Genomic DNA, 14,273 nt, shown 5'->3' on the forward strand with positions numbered 1-14,273 from the left:
CTCCTCCCTGTTTTTATGTCTACAAAGAGTAAAAAAATAATTATATATTTTGCTTTTTTGTAATCCTACCTCAAAAAATATGTTAAATCCACCCACTCCAATCATTTTTTGATATATTTTTATAGCACTCCCAGTATTTTTTCTCTTTTTTTTTTTGCAAAAAATCAAAAAAACCTGTCATTTTCTTGGACATTTTAGGGATTCCTTCACTACATAGTGCAGTATATAGTGTATTCGCCATTTTGTAGTGCTGCTGTCTGAATCTAGAATTCCAAAATCAAGTGTCTTAACGAAAAATGACTGTGCATCGATGCTCACAAATTTGGCAAATATAGACCACAATGCATTGCATTTAAACAATCTTTCCAAACACAATGTTTAGATGTAATTTTTTGATAAACCATTAAAGTTTTAATCATGTAGTAAAATGTTCGTATGAATTAGATTTTCGTTAAATCGTTAAATCTTAATCCCTTCGTGTGCTGTGCTTCACACTAACTCTCCATAATCAAGGTGGTTTTGTATTCAATAGTTAATGTGAGACCTCCATCCCAGTCGTTTTGACCGCACAGGACATTGTAAAATGCTCCATTAGCTTTTATCGTCCATCCTTTGTTAATCCTCTAGATATATTTGTATGTATATTTTTTGGGTCACCTGAATTCATCTTTCACAAGTGCTTACAACTGGATGCCTGTACTATTTATCATAACACATTTATCACAGTGAGTGGATGTTTTTATACTGCATAAATTACTGTTGTGTTTATGGGTTTAACCCTTTATCAGGCAGGAAACTTCATGCAGATTCTGCTATAACCTGATTTGCATAAAAATTTGAAATTTATGTGGAAAGAGTTTGAGAAAGGGTTTTTGTGGCTGAAGTGAAGGAGGCCATGAGGGTGGTGAATGTGAGGAGGAGGCTGAGGATGGAAGCGAATGGTTCAATGTGGCGGGAAAAAAAATATCCTAGAATATTGATAGCCTACGTTTTTATTGAATACCTTAAAATAAACTGTAGGATACAAAGTCCCAAATATTTTTAGTAAAGCTTGTTTTTACATTACAGTACTTAACATAATTTAAGTAGTAATTATATGGTACTTTTGTTGTACCCATACTTACGTGGTACTTCCTGTGTATCTAGGTGGTACTATCTGGTTCATATTTACCCGGTACTTGCTGGGTATTTAAATAGTACCCCTCGGTTTTACATGGTACCTTCTGGGCACTTACGTGTTGAGTTAGTGGGTATTTTGTAGTACTTACCACATGTAAGGGCAGGGATAGTACTACAAAAGACTCATAAGTACAAATGAAGTACTATGAATACACACACTTGTTAACTTTTTATGTTTCAAGGTATTACCATGTGTAGAAAGATAGTAAGTAAACAAAAACATTTAGAAATTTCATGAAGGAGATAAACGAAGTACAAAAAAGTGCCCAGAATTTACTTTCTACTTACTTGGTATGTTTATATGTTTCATGGTATTCACCATATGTAAGAAGATAGGTATTTGCATAGTATGCATGAGGTACTTCTGTGTTTCTCATTGAAATGACTAATTATTAATGAGACAGGATTGTGTATACACAAAGTACAATTTAATGTGTGTTAAAAATACATACATTAAGTTAAAGTGTTTAAGTAGAGTAGCTAAACAGAAACTGCCTTTTAAGTACAACAAAAATACCATATTAGTACCACAGCAATAAGTAAGTACTGTACTGTAAAACTAAATGTTAAAATGTTTTCTATGAAAAATAAAATTATTTTGAAGGATTTTAAATATGATTTTGAGTGTAGTTAAAACAGGTCTTTATACAGTGTGATAGAAATCTGTATGGCATAAAAAATGAACAATTGAACGTGTTTTTGTTTTGCATTTTTAATCTTGATTAATAGGAGAAAGTCTGGCTGAGAGGAAAACAATGACATGAGAGGATCAAGTGTTTTATCTCCTTGGGTTCCCTGAGCGCAGGACCCAAAAGGCCTTGTGGATTTAGTCTAATACTTTAAAAATACACCCAACACACAGAAATGTGTTGGGTTTAGGATTTAGAATGTTTAATTTCAAGGTTTTTTTAGCACATGGTTTGAACAGTAATGAGTCCCACAGTTAAATTTGCATCGAATTTTTTATCGTTTAAGTTTTCTTACAAAGTTTCCTGATGGTTGGACAGCTCATAAGGGCTGTTAAGGGCTATATTAATATTTTCAAACTCTTTTTGATTTGACGTATAAGTTATATTATCTTGTATTTCCAAATATGGAACAAAATCAGATCAGAGCTAGCTATATGGGATTAACTGCGTTAACACTAGAATGAATGCTGTAAGCTGATAGCTGAAAAGGCTGAAGCTTATAGTTGAGAGTGCTAAAGCTGAAAGCTTGCTAATATATTAGCGAAATGATGAATTAGCCTAAAAAAAGTGGAAAATTTTCTAAATTTTCCAAAACAGCTAGCATAATGCTAAAATATTAGCTAACTCCAAATTAGCCACAAAAAAAAAAATGATTTATGCCAATATTTTAGCATAATGCTAAAATATTAGCTAAACTCCAGATTGCCCTAAATAATGGAAAAATGTGTAAATTAGCCTAACATAGCTAGCATGTTCCTAAAATAAAAGCTAAACTTATAATTACCCTAAAAATGCCTACTAGTTGCTGAACATTTTAAAGTTAGAATTCTGTCTCGAGCTGAAAGTTTGCAAAAGTTCACAAGTTTCAAAGTGCACAAAACTTTTTAAGGATTTGAGCAATTTCTCATTCATTTCCTATGGGGCAATTTTTCAAAAACTATAATGTTTATAAATACCTAAGGTATAAGCAGTAATGTCCTGAACGAGCTGGACGTTTTGATACCAAGATTACTGAAATCGTTGAAAGTGAGATTGAGTTTTTAACATGCTAGAAAAATGTACAGAAAGACGCAGAAGAATATTTGCTTGCAAACCAGCATTACCTAACTTTTGCAAATATTTCCAACATGCCTTTTTTGATTTTTGGGTTTGAGTTTAACAAATGATGGTTACCTATTGTCATACTTTACATATTATCTATTCAAAAACACAATTTGTATTTTAAATAAAATCCAATAAGTTTAAACTGATTTGTACTACAAGTGAAGACAAAGCTAATTTCTGATTGCAATATTCCTTAATTTTGGTCTTAATTTATTTAGAAATGTAAAGAAAATTTGTGACGATAAACTGTTGAGATCACATAAATAGCATACTAATAACTAATCACACTGTGAGCTTTCTAACTTTTCATTTTTTTTAGCACAAGGCCAAAGATTTTTCTTTTTTGATTGAACAAAAATCCCTTTTTTGTGGAGATTTTGAAACCTTTTGTGATGCACTCTATATGAGACGACAAACAACTCTCATAGTATTCAAAGCCACAGCCTGGTGAAAATACTGGTGTAAAAACCTTTGAAAAAAAAATCAAAAAACAAAATACATCCAGGATCTATGGATTTATATAACAACCTAATATTGGCTGATGACCAACTTGTGGCGTGTTGCGTTGCATAATGGTGGCATATCTGATGACAAATGAGGTCGTGGATCAGGACTTAACAAGGAATCACGATAAAATGTGTTTGCAGTTTTCAATAAATCTAAATGTGCATGTATGCGACATGAGGAATCACCTGACACTGCCAAACACAACCATAATGTTGGTTATAAAAAAAAAAATAAATAAACAAGACTATCAGTGCCGTGTTTGTTTGCTTATATGTAATGGTTCCGAAACGTATAATTACAGAGAAAATAATTGAAATTTAAAATGTTCATTTTTATGATTTTATGATCATTAGTGACTTCCTATAGTTTCAAGCTGACAATGCTCATGAATGAGATATTAAACTGAATATTCATTCTTAAAGAGCTAATAAACAGTTGACTTAAGAATTGGTGATGAATAGAAATACATACAGTACAATATAATATGCAGGAATGGATAAAACAATATCCTGTAACATACCGCGGTTAACATAGGAAGCAAAATTGTGCCACATACAAGCACAATTTGAGTAACTATATCCATCCACAGGGATACGGTCCATAGGAAATGTCAACTATTAATGCAAATGGATACGAAAGAAAATATTTGGTGTGTGTCAGGACTTCTTCTCCACTGCGGATCTTGTTTCGTCTGCATCACTCCATGGACTCTCCATCCCATTTCCTCCTGTGGGACTTGGCATTCCTGTCATTCAAGCACTATCAGCAAGTGTGCAGGCGCTGGCTGGGCCTGCCCAGCGTCATTCCCCTCCACTTTTTCTTCCTACCCCACACCCATCTCAACAGCATTAGTGTATCTCCCTTCAACATCCCAGCACACAGCGGGAAATCTACTTTCTGTCATCCTTTACATTCCACTGTCTTGGTTTCCTCCTTTGGACGTTTCTACTCCTCAAAGTCTTTTTGACTCGTAGCTCATGTTTGGTTTGTGTTTTGCTGCTTGGATTGTCTGTCTTCTGCAATTAAACCAGGTTTTTCTCTTTTTTGTCCCCCACAGGTGTAAGGAGGGCTACCACGGCCTACGATGTGACCAATTTGTCCCCAAAACTGACGCTATCTTGTCCGATCCAGGTACGCTATTGATTCAGTTTTGTTCCTCTTTTGGAAAATAGACATTAGCTTGTACAACATGTTCTAAAACCTTTAACATAATGACTAAATAACACACACTCTTTGACATACTGTAACACTTTAACCATTTGCATGAATCAGCTGGTTCAGATGCGAGAAAAGCCACCTGATATGCAACACGTTAGTAACAAAAAGTTTGATGCAATGCTGTTTATCTCCATGACAGAATCAGCTTCCAATAGATTATTTGCATAAATGGTTGAAGAGTTACGGTAGTCGAAAGAATGTCAATACTGGCTTTGGTGTAACAGGGTTAAGCAAATTTGAGAATTAACTTTGATCCCTTTGGTTTCAGCTCATTTTCAAAGTACACAATGGTTCATCTTACTCAAATATGTCTTGTAGGTCTTAACTGACATCCTAGTAAATGGAAGATACTATATTTCCTGAAGAAGTCTGAGTTAAGTTGATTTTTGAGTTTCACTAATGTCCATGGCAGACATAAAATCCTGTCCACCTTTGTCCACATTTGTCATGGAATGAATCACACATCAATATATGGCTGGAGTCATCTGGACCCTGAAGACTTCTTGAAATCTGTGACATCATACTTGCCATTTAAAAAAAAAAAAAAAAAAGTAGTGAGCATTGTGTCCAAATTACCATATAAAAATCAATGGCACTAGATAGTTCTGCACTATGTAATTTCTTAGTAGTTATGAAGTAATGAGAGAATTCAGACGAAGCAGTAGTCTGACATTGCTACACCTTAGCCACGTTAGCATATTTACAATACTTTCAATTCCTAAATTTCGTGTTATGTTCGAAACAGGAAATGAAAACAGACTGGTAGCACTCAAAAAACATCAATTTACTATGCTAACTCACAACCCGAGTAGTACCATGTAAAATAACCCATTCTGACATTGCTACGAATTCAGCCACGTTAGCATATTTACAATACTTTTAACTCCCAAACTTGTTTGCAACACAAATTAAAAACAGACTTGTGGCTAAAACAAACACCATATTACTATGCTAACTCGCAACCCGAGTAGTACCATGTAAAAAACACAGTCTGACATTGCTGCACCCTAGCGTAAGCATATTGTGACTCCCAACCTTGTTTGCAACACATGAAAAATAGACTGATGCCCCTTAAACAAACGTCGCTGTGACTAGGCTAACACCTAACCTTGTTAGTAACATATAAAAAAAAAGACTTTACGAAATCACAACCTTTTAGCCACGTTAGCATATTTACAATAACCCTCAACCTTGCTTGCAACACAATAAAGGACTGACACCGCTGTCACTATGCTAAAGCGCAACCGTGGTATTGTCATGTAAAATCAAACAGCCCGACATTGCTGCACGTTAGCAGCACTAGGATATAATACATGTGTCTCCCAACCTTGTTTGTAGAGCTCAAGAGAAATGTTACTGTGACTAGCTATGCTAGCTCTCAACCTTGGTAGTAACACGTAAAGAAAAGAAAACAATTCATCGCCACATTTTAGTAGTGTTAGCGCAATCACAATACCTGTGACTCCCAACACTGATAAACCACTAAAATAAACATTATTGTGACTATGCTAACTCCCAGTAAGACATTCATCAAAAAACAGTCCGACACCGCTACATATTAGCATTCGTGTATTTACATTAACACTCTACCTTGTTTTCAACTTGTAAAAAGCACAGACTGACATTGACAGAGCTCAGTGTACCTCTCAAAATGAAGGCTTTTGAGTGCACCTTGAAATGTGGTAAATACAGTAAGATAAAAACCATAAAATATTGTTTTTTATTTATGGAAAAAAAAGTGTAATCCAGCAGGGAGCTGACCTCACAGATAATAAGGTTAAACCTTATGCATTAAACCTGTGCTATCTTTAATTAAGGTCTTTAATCTTCCTTTTTTCCCCTCCTTCAGTCTGACTAAAGGGAGGGAAGCATTTCTATTTCTTATTGCATTAAAAAATGCCCTGGAGCCTTTGCATCCCCACGACACCTTTGTGGTTAAGTTGAAAAAATAAAGCAGAACTCAGATGTACAAGGAAGAGAAATTGATGGCCCCGAGCCTTTCTCATAAGGCTGTGGCTTTACAAATTCCCACAGATTTCAGGCACCGACTTTGCTACAGGAGTCAGAAGGAAATTTAACTCCTGTATCCTTCAGACTCTGCGAGAGTCCATTAACGGGGTCACAAGCCATTGCCACAAAGCGTGTTTTATGCTCTGGCGTGGCACAGTTTCCACACTGGGATTTATTTTATCTTCTATAGGCAGACATAAATTTTCCTGTTTGTCTGGCTCAGGAGACTTTTATGTTGTTCTTTGAAATAAGCCACATCGTATTGTAGTTTTTGCACAAACAGGGACACAAGTAATTTACACCACATTTATAGAACATGTTAAAACATAAAAAAATACTTTATAATAGAGCTCAGAGGGAAAACACACACTATAAAAGTGGAGTTTACACATTCAAGGAGCCAAGACGAAGCTGGAAAAACTCAAACTTGAGCTTAAGACCCAGAAATTCTAAGAAAAAGTTCACTTCCTGTTTGAAGCTGGGATAAAAATAAAAGTGGAGCCAGGTCGTTTCACCAGGTAACCACTAGGGGGCTTGATTTACAAGCAGCCACCTGTAACTAATTCCCTCTAATTTACAACAAATTAAGTTTAAAAAAAGTTCTTAAATCCTTTCTCCCTCTGTTGTTAGAATTAGGCCAGACTGTGTTATTCTACAGCTGTGGAAACAAGCGTTCATATGACCACTTTCATTGAAAAGTCAATGTAAACACGCCTATATGAGCGTTTCTGGTTGCCATTATCCTTTTTGGGCTCTACGTACAATATGTGTGTCCGTTGTTAGAAGTTTAACCAGTCGACCAATCAGGGACTAAATTTGAACATATTGATGGCGTCCCTTACCATTCACGGAAGTACCAACTTTTCTAAAATTAATGATAGAGGATAAATAAAAAAAAATAATTTTTGCTTAAATTTTTTTTATATTTTGTAAAAAAAAAACTACAAAGGAAAAAGCATGGGGAAAGATTTGTACAGCTTCGATATTTCGCTTGAAGCCTCTTTCAACTGTAGGGGTTAGACATAGTAGAAAATAGAAATAGTAGAAAAAAAGAAGATGAAGAAGCCCCTCCTTGCTTGTCTAATGTGAACAACTTGGGCTAAATGGGTGTTAAAGAGTGAGTATTTGGCGTATTCTGGTTTGAACACAACACTTCCTTTTTCAAGTTGGTATAAAAATGAAACTGGAACAAGGTCAATTCACAAGGTAACCACTAGGTGGCTTGTTATACAAGAAGCCATCCCTCCATTGTCTAGCTACTCAACGTATAAGAAGTAAGTTGTGAAACCATTTTCCCCTCTATTGTTAGGTTTATATTTACATGACACGTACACTTGGTGTTAATTGTTTTATGAACTCATTTGAACTTCAAGTTGCATTGGGGAATAATCTTGTGATAAAGAAGTAACCACGGAATTATCAGCTTCAAAAAAGCAGTTCTGGGGTATTTTGACAGATTGTTTTCTCACCTGTATTTGAAAAACCCTCAGAAATATTAAAAGACACAAAATGAAGTATGAGTGTTTTCATTTTATACATGGATTTAACCTTTTGGCTGTGTTTAGTCATGTTTAGTCATCCAAGTTCTATTAGAATTTTCTCTAAAGTCATTGTGACACCAGGTCTGACTTTCAAATTATCACAAATACTTCATTGTAATTAAATGTTTTGTTTTAGTTGACCTGTTTTGTCCTCTTTTCTTCTCCCCCATCACTGTCCCCTTTTGTCTCTTTGGTTTACCTTCTTTGTTGTTTTTTCTATGTTTTATTCAAGCGATCATTTTTTCTTTTGTCAATCCCTAGAACAAAAATAAACTCATGACAGACACTAAGATGCTATTTGAAGAGCGGAGGTTGCTCCCAAAATGGTTTACAGAGTGCTGCTGTGTTGGTGGGATACAAAAGACTTGGATTACTTTGGGTATTTCTCCTGCCTCTCATCCTAATTAAATGAGACACGATACACTTCCAATTTGTTCTACCGTGAACTCTTCTGAGGCTCACAATACCCAGGAACCAAGCATGACCTTTTGTAGCTACAGTCTTACTTTTTAATTCTGTTTATCTCCAGGATTTAGAAGCTCCAAGACCAAACATAATACTTGGACAGACACACTTGTGCTTTTGTTATGGAGACATGTTCAAACTTGAAACTCAAGGGGAATGTATTTCCCTGAATCAACTATGACTGACAGTTTTGAGGACTTTAGTGCAAGTTTTTTTTTGTTTTGTTTTTTTTTATTAAAAATGGATGGATGAACAGTTAACCTTAAAATATATCAGCTGTTTTTAAAGCATCCTACTGTAGTGGTCTTTTATTAATGGTGATGCTGTTTCAGCCAAAATCAAACAACCTGTGTTGGTTTCTAGGATGTAGTTTTTGCAGAGCAGAAGTAGTTCATTAAAATTAATCTCTGAGTTGTGGTGTGAAGCTAAAAGCTCCTAAAACCCCCAAACTGACATTACCGCTGCAGCAAAGATGGTGAGCAATATTAGAACTTTTCAGCTGTTCAGTTTTGAACCAACTTAGATGAGGAAAATGAAGAGGTACCATATTTTTCGCCCTTATAACTTTATGGTTATAAAGTGCATTGTCAATAAATAGACTATTTTTTTTTTTTGAATTATGCTCTATATTTACGAGGGGTGTAAATTGGCAAGAGGCTGGCAATATAACCTGAATCTGTGATTGTTGAGTATAAATATTTAATCATAAGTCTTGAACCGGATGTTGATAATTCATGTAAAGGAAATGGCATAGTCGAGTCGGGGTGGGATTATATAAGTTCGCTTCCTCCCACTCCCTTTTAAGCAGTCTACTTTTTTTACGTCTAATTCTCCAATGTCTGACATGTTTCTGGATGCTGATTGATTATGTAATATATGCCTATGTTTATGTATTATAACCTGATTGCTTGAAATAAACCACTTCAAATCAAACCAATTAATGCATATCGCAATACACATGTCATGATACGATACGTATTTCGATGTATTTCAATACAGTATCAGACAACACTATTTTTTTTTAAATTCTGACTTATGAATTATCTTACTGTTTGTACGTCTTTTAAAAAAAAATTATAAAATACATGTTATTCAATGATGAGAACATTAAATTTACCCAAGAAAATGTATATGTTTTTCTTTTTTGGTAATTCAGAAAATATTTAAGTGGATAACAAAAGACTGAACTACATGTTTGCTTTTAAACAATTAATCGAATTTCACCATGGCAGTATTTAAATCGTTACAAGTATCACCAAATATTACGTCAAATCATACGTCACTTCCGCTAAGACAGGGTTCTTCAACTAAATTTTTCTTGGGGCCTTTGAAGGCAGAGTCTGGGGTTCCCTTTGTGCCAAAAATATGTTTTTGCATCATTATATCTTTGTTCCATTGACTACGTCTATTGAACACGTTTATTGAACATTTGTTCATGTCTACTAAGCACTATCCTGTAGAACTACAGGAGCTAACGACGCTAGCAACTGTTGCTAAGGACTTTTCTGATCCAACGACAATAGCGAATGCAAAGTTTTAAACATAAAGCTGAAACATCACAAAGCAAATACAAAGCTATCATTAAAGAGGTGTGGACATGCAGAAGATATTGCTTAGTAGACGTTGAACTTTCATACTAAGGTGGGGGCTGCAAAATATCGACTTTGGGGCAGCAAATGGATGCCAGTTTGAGACCTCTCCGCCAAGACATACTTTACGATAGTAATGTTAAGTTCGTGTGACTTTGGCCAAAGCATTTTAGATTTCCCATTGTCTGTAATAAAAACAATAGACGGTTATACAGTGTAGCATTTTGGCGATGTTCCTGTATTTTTCAGCACTGTAATCAAGTCGGGAGAGAATCTTTGTTGTTGAGAAAAACATAAATCCTTGTGATCACGAAGTTACTGTGACTATGCTAACTCCCAACCCTTTTAAAAAAAACTTTAAAAAACACAGATCAACACTGCTACACGTTAGCTGCGTTAGCATATTCACAAAACCTTGTTTGCAACTCGTAAAAAAAACTGATATCTTGAGCGCCATGTATCTCGCAAAATGACTTTAATATCTTTTTAATAAACTGCTATGAATTATAAAGCAGACTATATATATTTTTTAAATAATTAAGGTTTCAAAATGTCCTTATAACGTGGAAAATACAGTATATGGAGCACAGTAGGAAGATTGTAGCCACCTAGCATATTTTGTTAGTCACAAATTTTTGTCTCCCCCTGATTCACAACAACTTGAATAAAGAAATACTTAAGAACACATAACTATGCTTAATATTTTTTAAATATGGTCTCTATCATGATAAAAATGAAAACAGAACATGATAAAAACACCAAAAAATAATTTTCTTCAGATATGATCTTTAAATGTAATCTTCAAAGCAGTAGTCCACACCTTTAAACCACAAAAGACACGTTTTACTGAATAGTTCAGAAACCAGCAGAACACATCTGGCATATCTGAAGCATATTTTGATCTGTTGATGGAGATTGATCCAAAATTTGCCCAGATTACGAAAGGGTTTGTGGGATTATTGGGATTTCTACAGATAAATCAAATAATGACAAGCACACGTACGCTGATTTGTCAATAGCAGCTTAGCCTTAAGTAGGCCCTTGTTATGCCAACACAAGTGCTCTGATCTGTAGGGGAGGAGCAAGGCCTTCATCAGTTATTATAGATTTGATCTCAGCGAAACTGGTTGTTAATGTTATGGCTGAGCAAAAAAAATAAAAAAGTCAAGCATGCTGGAAAAACTACAGTGAAACACTTGTGTTTGTGTGGGTGAAGACTCACATCCTCCAGCATCACACACACCCCGAGGTGAGAAAAAAGAAAAAAAAGTTTGCATACTTCCTAGCTTTCTCCTTTTTATTTCCTGAAATCAATCTGTGTGCACCTTCCAGACACAAATCCTTCGGTGCGCCTCCTCCTTTGTCTTATTATTGACTGGCAAAAGACTTAAAAGAGCAGCCTGGACTGGCTTGCACGCAGTGGCACTCCATCATCTTCACATCTTTACAGAGGGGTGAAAGTGAAGCAGAGGCTGTTGTGTGCATCACATTAGCACAGGGACAAAAGCAGAGAGCGACTCCCTGCCAAGGACAGCAGCTACACGCCTTTGAACTCTCTGAATGCTTTTGAAACGAGGTGGGAAGGGTGCAGTGGTCTGGCACGGCGGTAGGAAACGGTGTCGTCTTTAATTGGAGGTATTTCAATGGAAAAAGGTGGCTTCGTTTTTTCTTGGTACCTGGAAGAGTCGAATTTTTTTCCTAATAAGGGGATAGTGTTGGGGTATTTTGCTAATGGTGGCATCTCCGAGAAGAAAAAAGTAGGCGAGTCGGTTCTTCTTTTGCCGATTTAAAACAAAGTAAGCGCTTCTCTAATTCGAGACATTTATCTCCTGCAGATAAAAGCCTGGAGTAAGTGTCTAAGAAGGGTATTGAGTTCAAAAATACACAGTCGCATTACTGCACAAACACTGGCTCCTCGTTTCCATTCTCCCCCAAGTGAAGGAAGGGATTAAGCATTTGATTTACTCGTGCCATTGTCTCTCCCACCTGCCAGATTTCTGCATCTTAGTCAGGCCAAAAAGGCTCCGACATGATGCACAGGTATTCTCCAAGCTTGCTCAAGGCTCCCATAAGACGTCGTAAACGATTCCCTGTGGTACTTTGAGTTGCCAGTTGAAGAGATTTGAAAGCCTGCACACATCATGATTGGTGAAGGCCTCCAGACAAGACAACGCCAGAGGAGGGAGTGTGGATCAGCACTGGGATGACATCATCCGCACACCAGTGACAGCCACTGCCATTTAGAGTGGTTTGGTCTTAGCTGTTGCCTTTGGGTAAATCCGATCAGGGAAGGTCATCCGCTGCTTTTGGCTTTTCAAAATTCACCAGTTCAGTTAAAGCAAAATGACTGAACTCGACATATATGGACATACGGTTCAAGCCCCCTACGCGCCACTTTTTGACGTTTTGGGTGTCCCCAACTTGTTGTTATTTGACGTGCTGGCTGGTCCCATTAGATCAGGGGGCCCAATCTGTATCAGTCCGAGGGCTTCTTGGTATCAGGCCACAGACAGAAGAAAAATGCATATGCTAATCAGGGGTTCCCAACTCTAGAGATGCAGACGGGTACTATATGCATTTTTTCCCTGTCTGTGGCTCAATACCAAGTGGCCCTCAGACTAGTATCGGTTGAGGACCCCTGGTTTAATGGGAACAGTCAGTACATCAAATAACGACAATTTTGGGGACACCCAAATCGTGAAAAAGTGACGCAGATTGGGCCTGAACCATACGTCCATATATGACAAGTTGGGAGTGACAATCTGTAGGTTAGATATGAATAACCGAAGAGGAACTTGATGTAAACCCTCCGATCCATCAGTTTGTATTAGAACCCAATTTGGCGCCATCTTGCCTGGACATGACATCATAACAGTTCTACCTTTTAAAACCAGATAAAAGTGTGCAACATTAATGATCGTTAGTAAGGCTTCCAAACACAGTGGGAGACTTCCTGTCAAACTGATCACACCCCCTTTTGAACACAATTTTACGTAAGAACAATCATGACAAAACTGTGCAGCTCAATCAAGTATGTTTCTGCCATGAAGTTGGACTGTTGTAGTGCAACTTGCCACCTAGTGGTTATCTGGTGAACTGATCTTATGTTTTTAAGGTAATTTCAAGAAGGAAGTAAAACCATTCTGTATTTGCTTCCATTGTAGTTCATGTATTCAGATAGAAGTGTCTGTTTAAAAAACAATGGCTAAAATGACTTATTTTTAGATTAAATGTATCTGAAATTCGGTGCAGACAAGTAATTCTCTGTCCAGTCTTCCCATACTACAGTGTTTCATCCAATGCTTCACTGCAAAAGTAAATCTCTATATATACATTTTATACTGAATATGACTAAACTAATCCAAAAAGTGCTTACTCAGCAATTTATTTACTTATGACATGAGCTTTTTTTTCTTTAAAAAGTAGTTTATACAAGTATATTACAACCTGGTCTATATTCATGGGGAGGTAGTTTACTGATAGTACATAAAAAGTAAACTTTAAGTATTCTCTTCACTTTTAACATAGACTAGGTATATTAGTTTACTTCTTTATATACACATGATCTGTAGTATACTTGCCATACTTATACTCAATACTATAAATAATACTTATTAAAAAAACTTCAAATGTACTACTTTTTGCTAACAATAGTATGATTCTCACTTTTTGTGTCGAAAGATCTGGGTTCGAATCCCGGACAAGCCCCTAACTTTTTCAAATAAACCCAAATCCACGACAGACAACTGGACAGATTAACCGAACATAAGTCGTTAATGTTTACGAGTTTGTTTTTTTAGCTTATCTACTTGAGCCCTTCCTTGAGGCCCTTCCTCTTTTAACCTGTCAGTTTCTCCTGGCAATCAGCTGTCCGGGTGACAGCCTTTCAATCAGCTGATCCACTCCGGCTGAAACAGGAAACAAGCAAAAAGTAGACAACAGACGGGAAGGAAACAGAGAGAATGTAAACA

General features: G+C 36.2%; 1 protein-coding gene and 1 long non-coding RNA gene across 3 annotated transcripts in view; one reads left to right on the plus strand and one right to left on the minus strand.

Annotated features, from left to right (window-relative positions):
• Positions 1-14,273, plus strand: part of nrg3b (neuregulin 3b) — a 293,063-nt gene that overhangs the window by 232,493 nt on the left and 46,297 nt on the right. For both annotated transcript variants that reach the window (XM_024285818.2, XM_024285819.2), the window contains exon 3: positions 4,537-4,610. In XM_024285818.2, the coding sequence (XP_024141586.1) occupies positions 4,537-4,610 (74 nt within the window). The remainder of the gene's footprint in view (positions 1-4,536; positions 4,611-14,273) is intronic.
• The window catches only part of LOC112154689, a 137,634-nt gene that overhangs the window by 31,718 nt on the left and 91,643 nt on the right, over positions 1-14,273 (minus strand). The gene's annotated exons all lie outside the window — the stretch shown is intronic.

Source organism: Oryzias melastigma, linkage group LG19, assembly GCF_002922805.2.
Source record: "Oryzias melastigma strain HK-1 linkage group LG19, ASM292280v2, whole genome shotgun sequence".
In the NCBI taxonomy this organism is placed as follows: domain Eukaryota; kingdom Metazoa; phylum Chordata; class Actinopteri; order Beloniformes; family Adrianichthyidae; genus Oryzias; species Oryzias melastigma.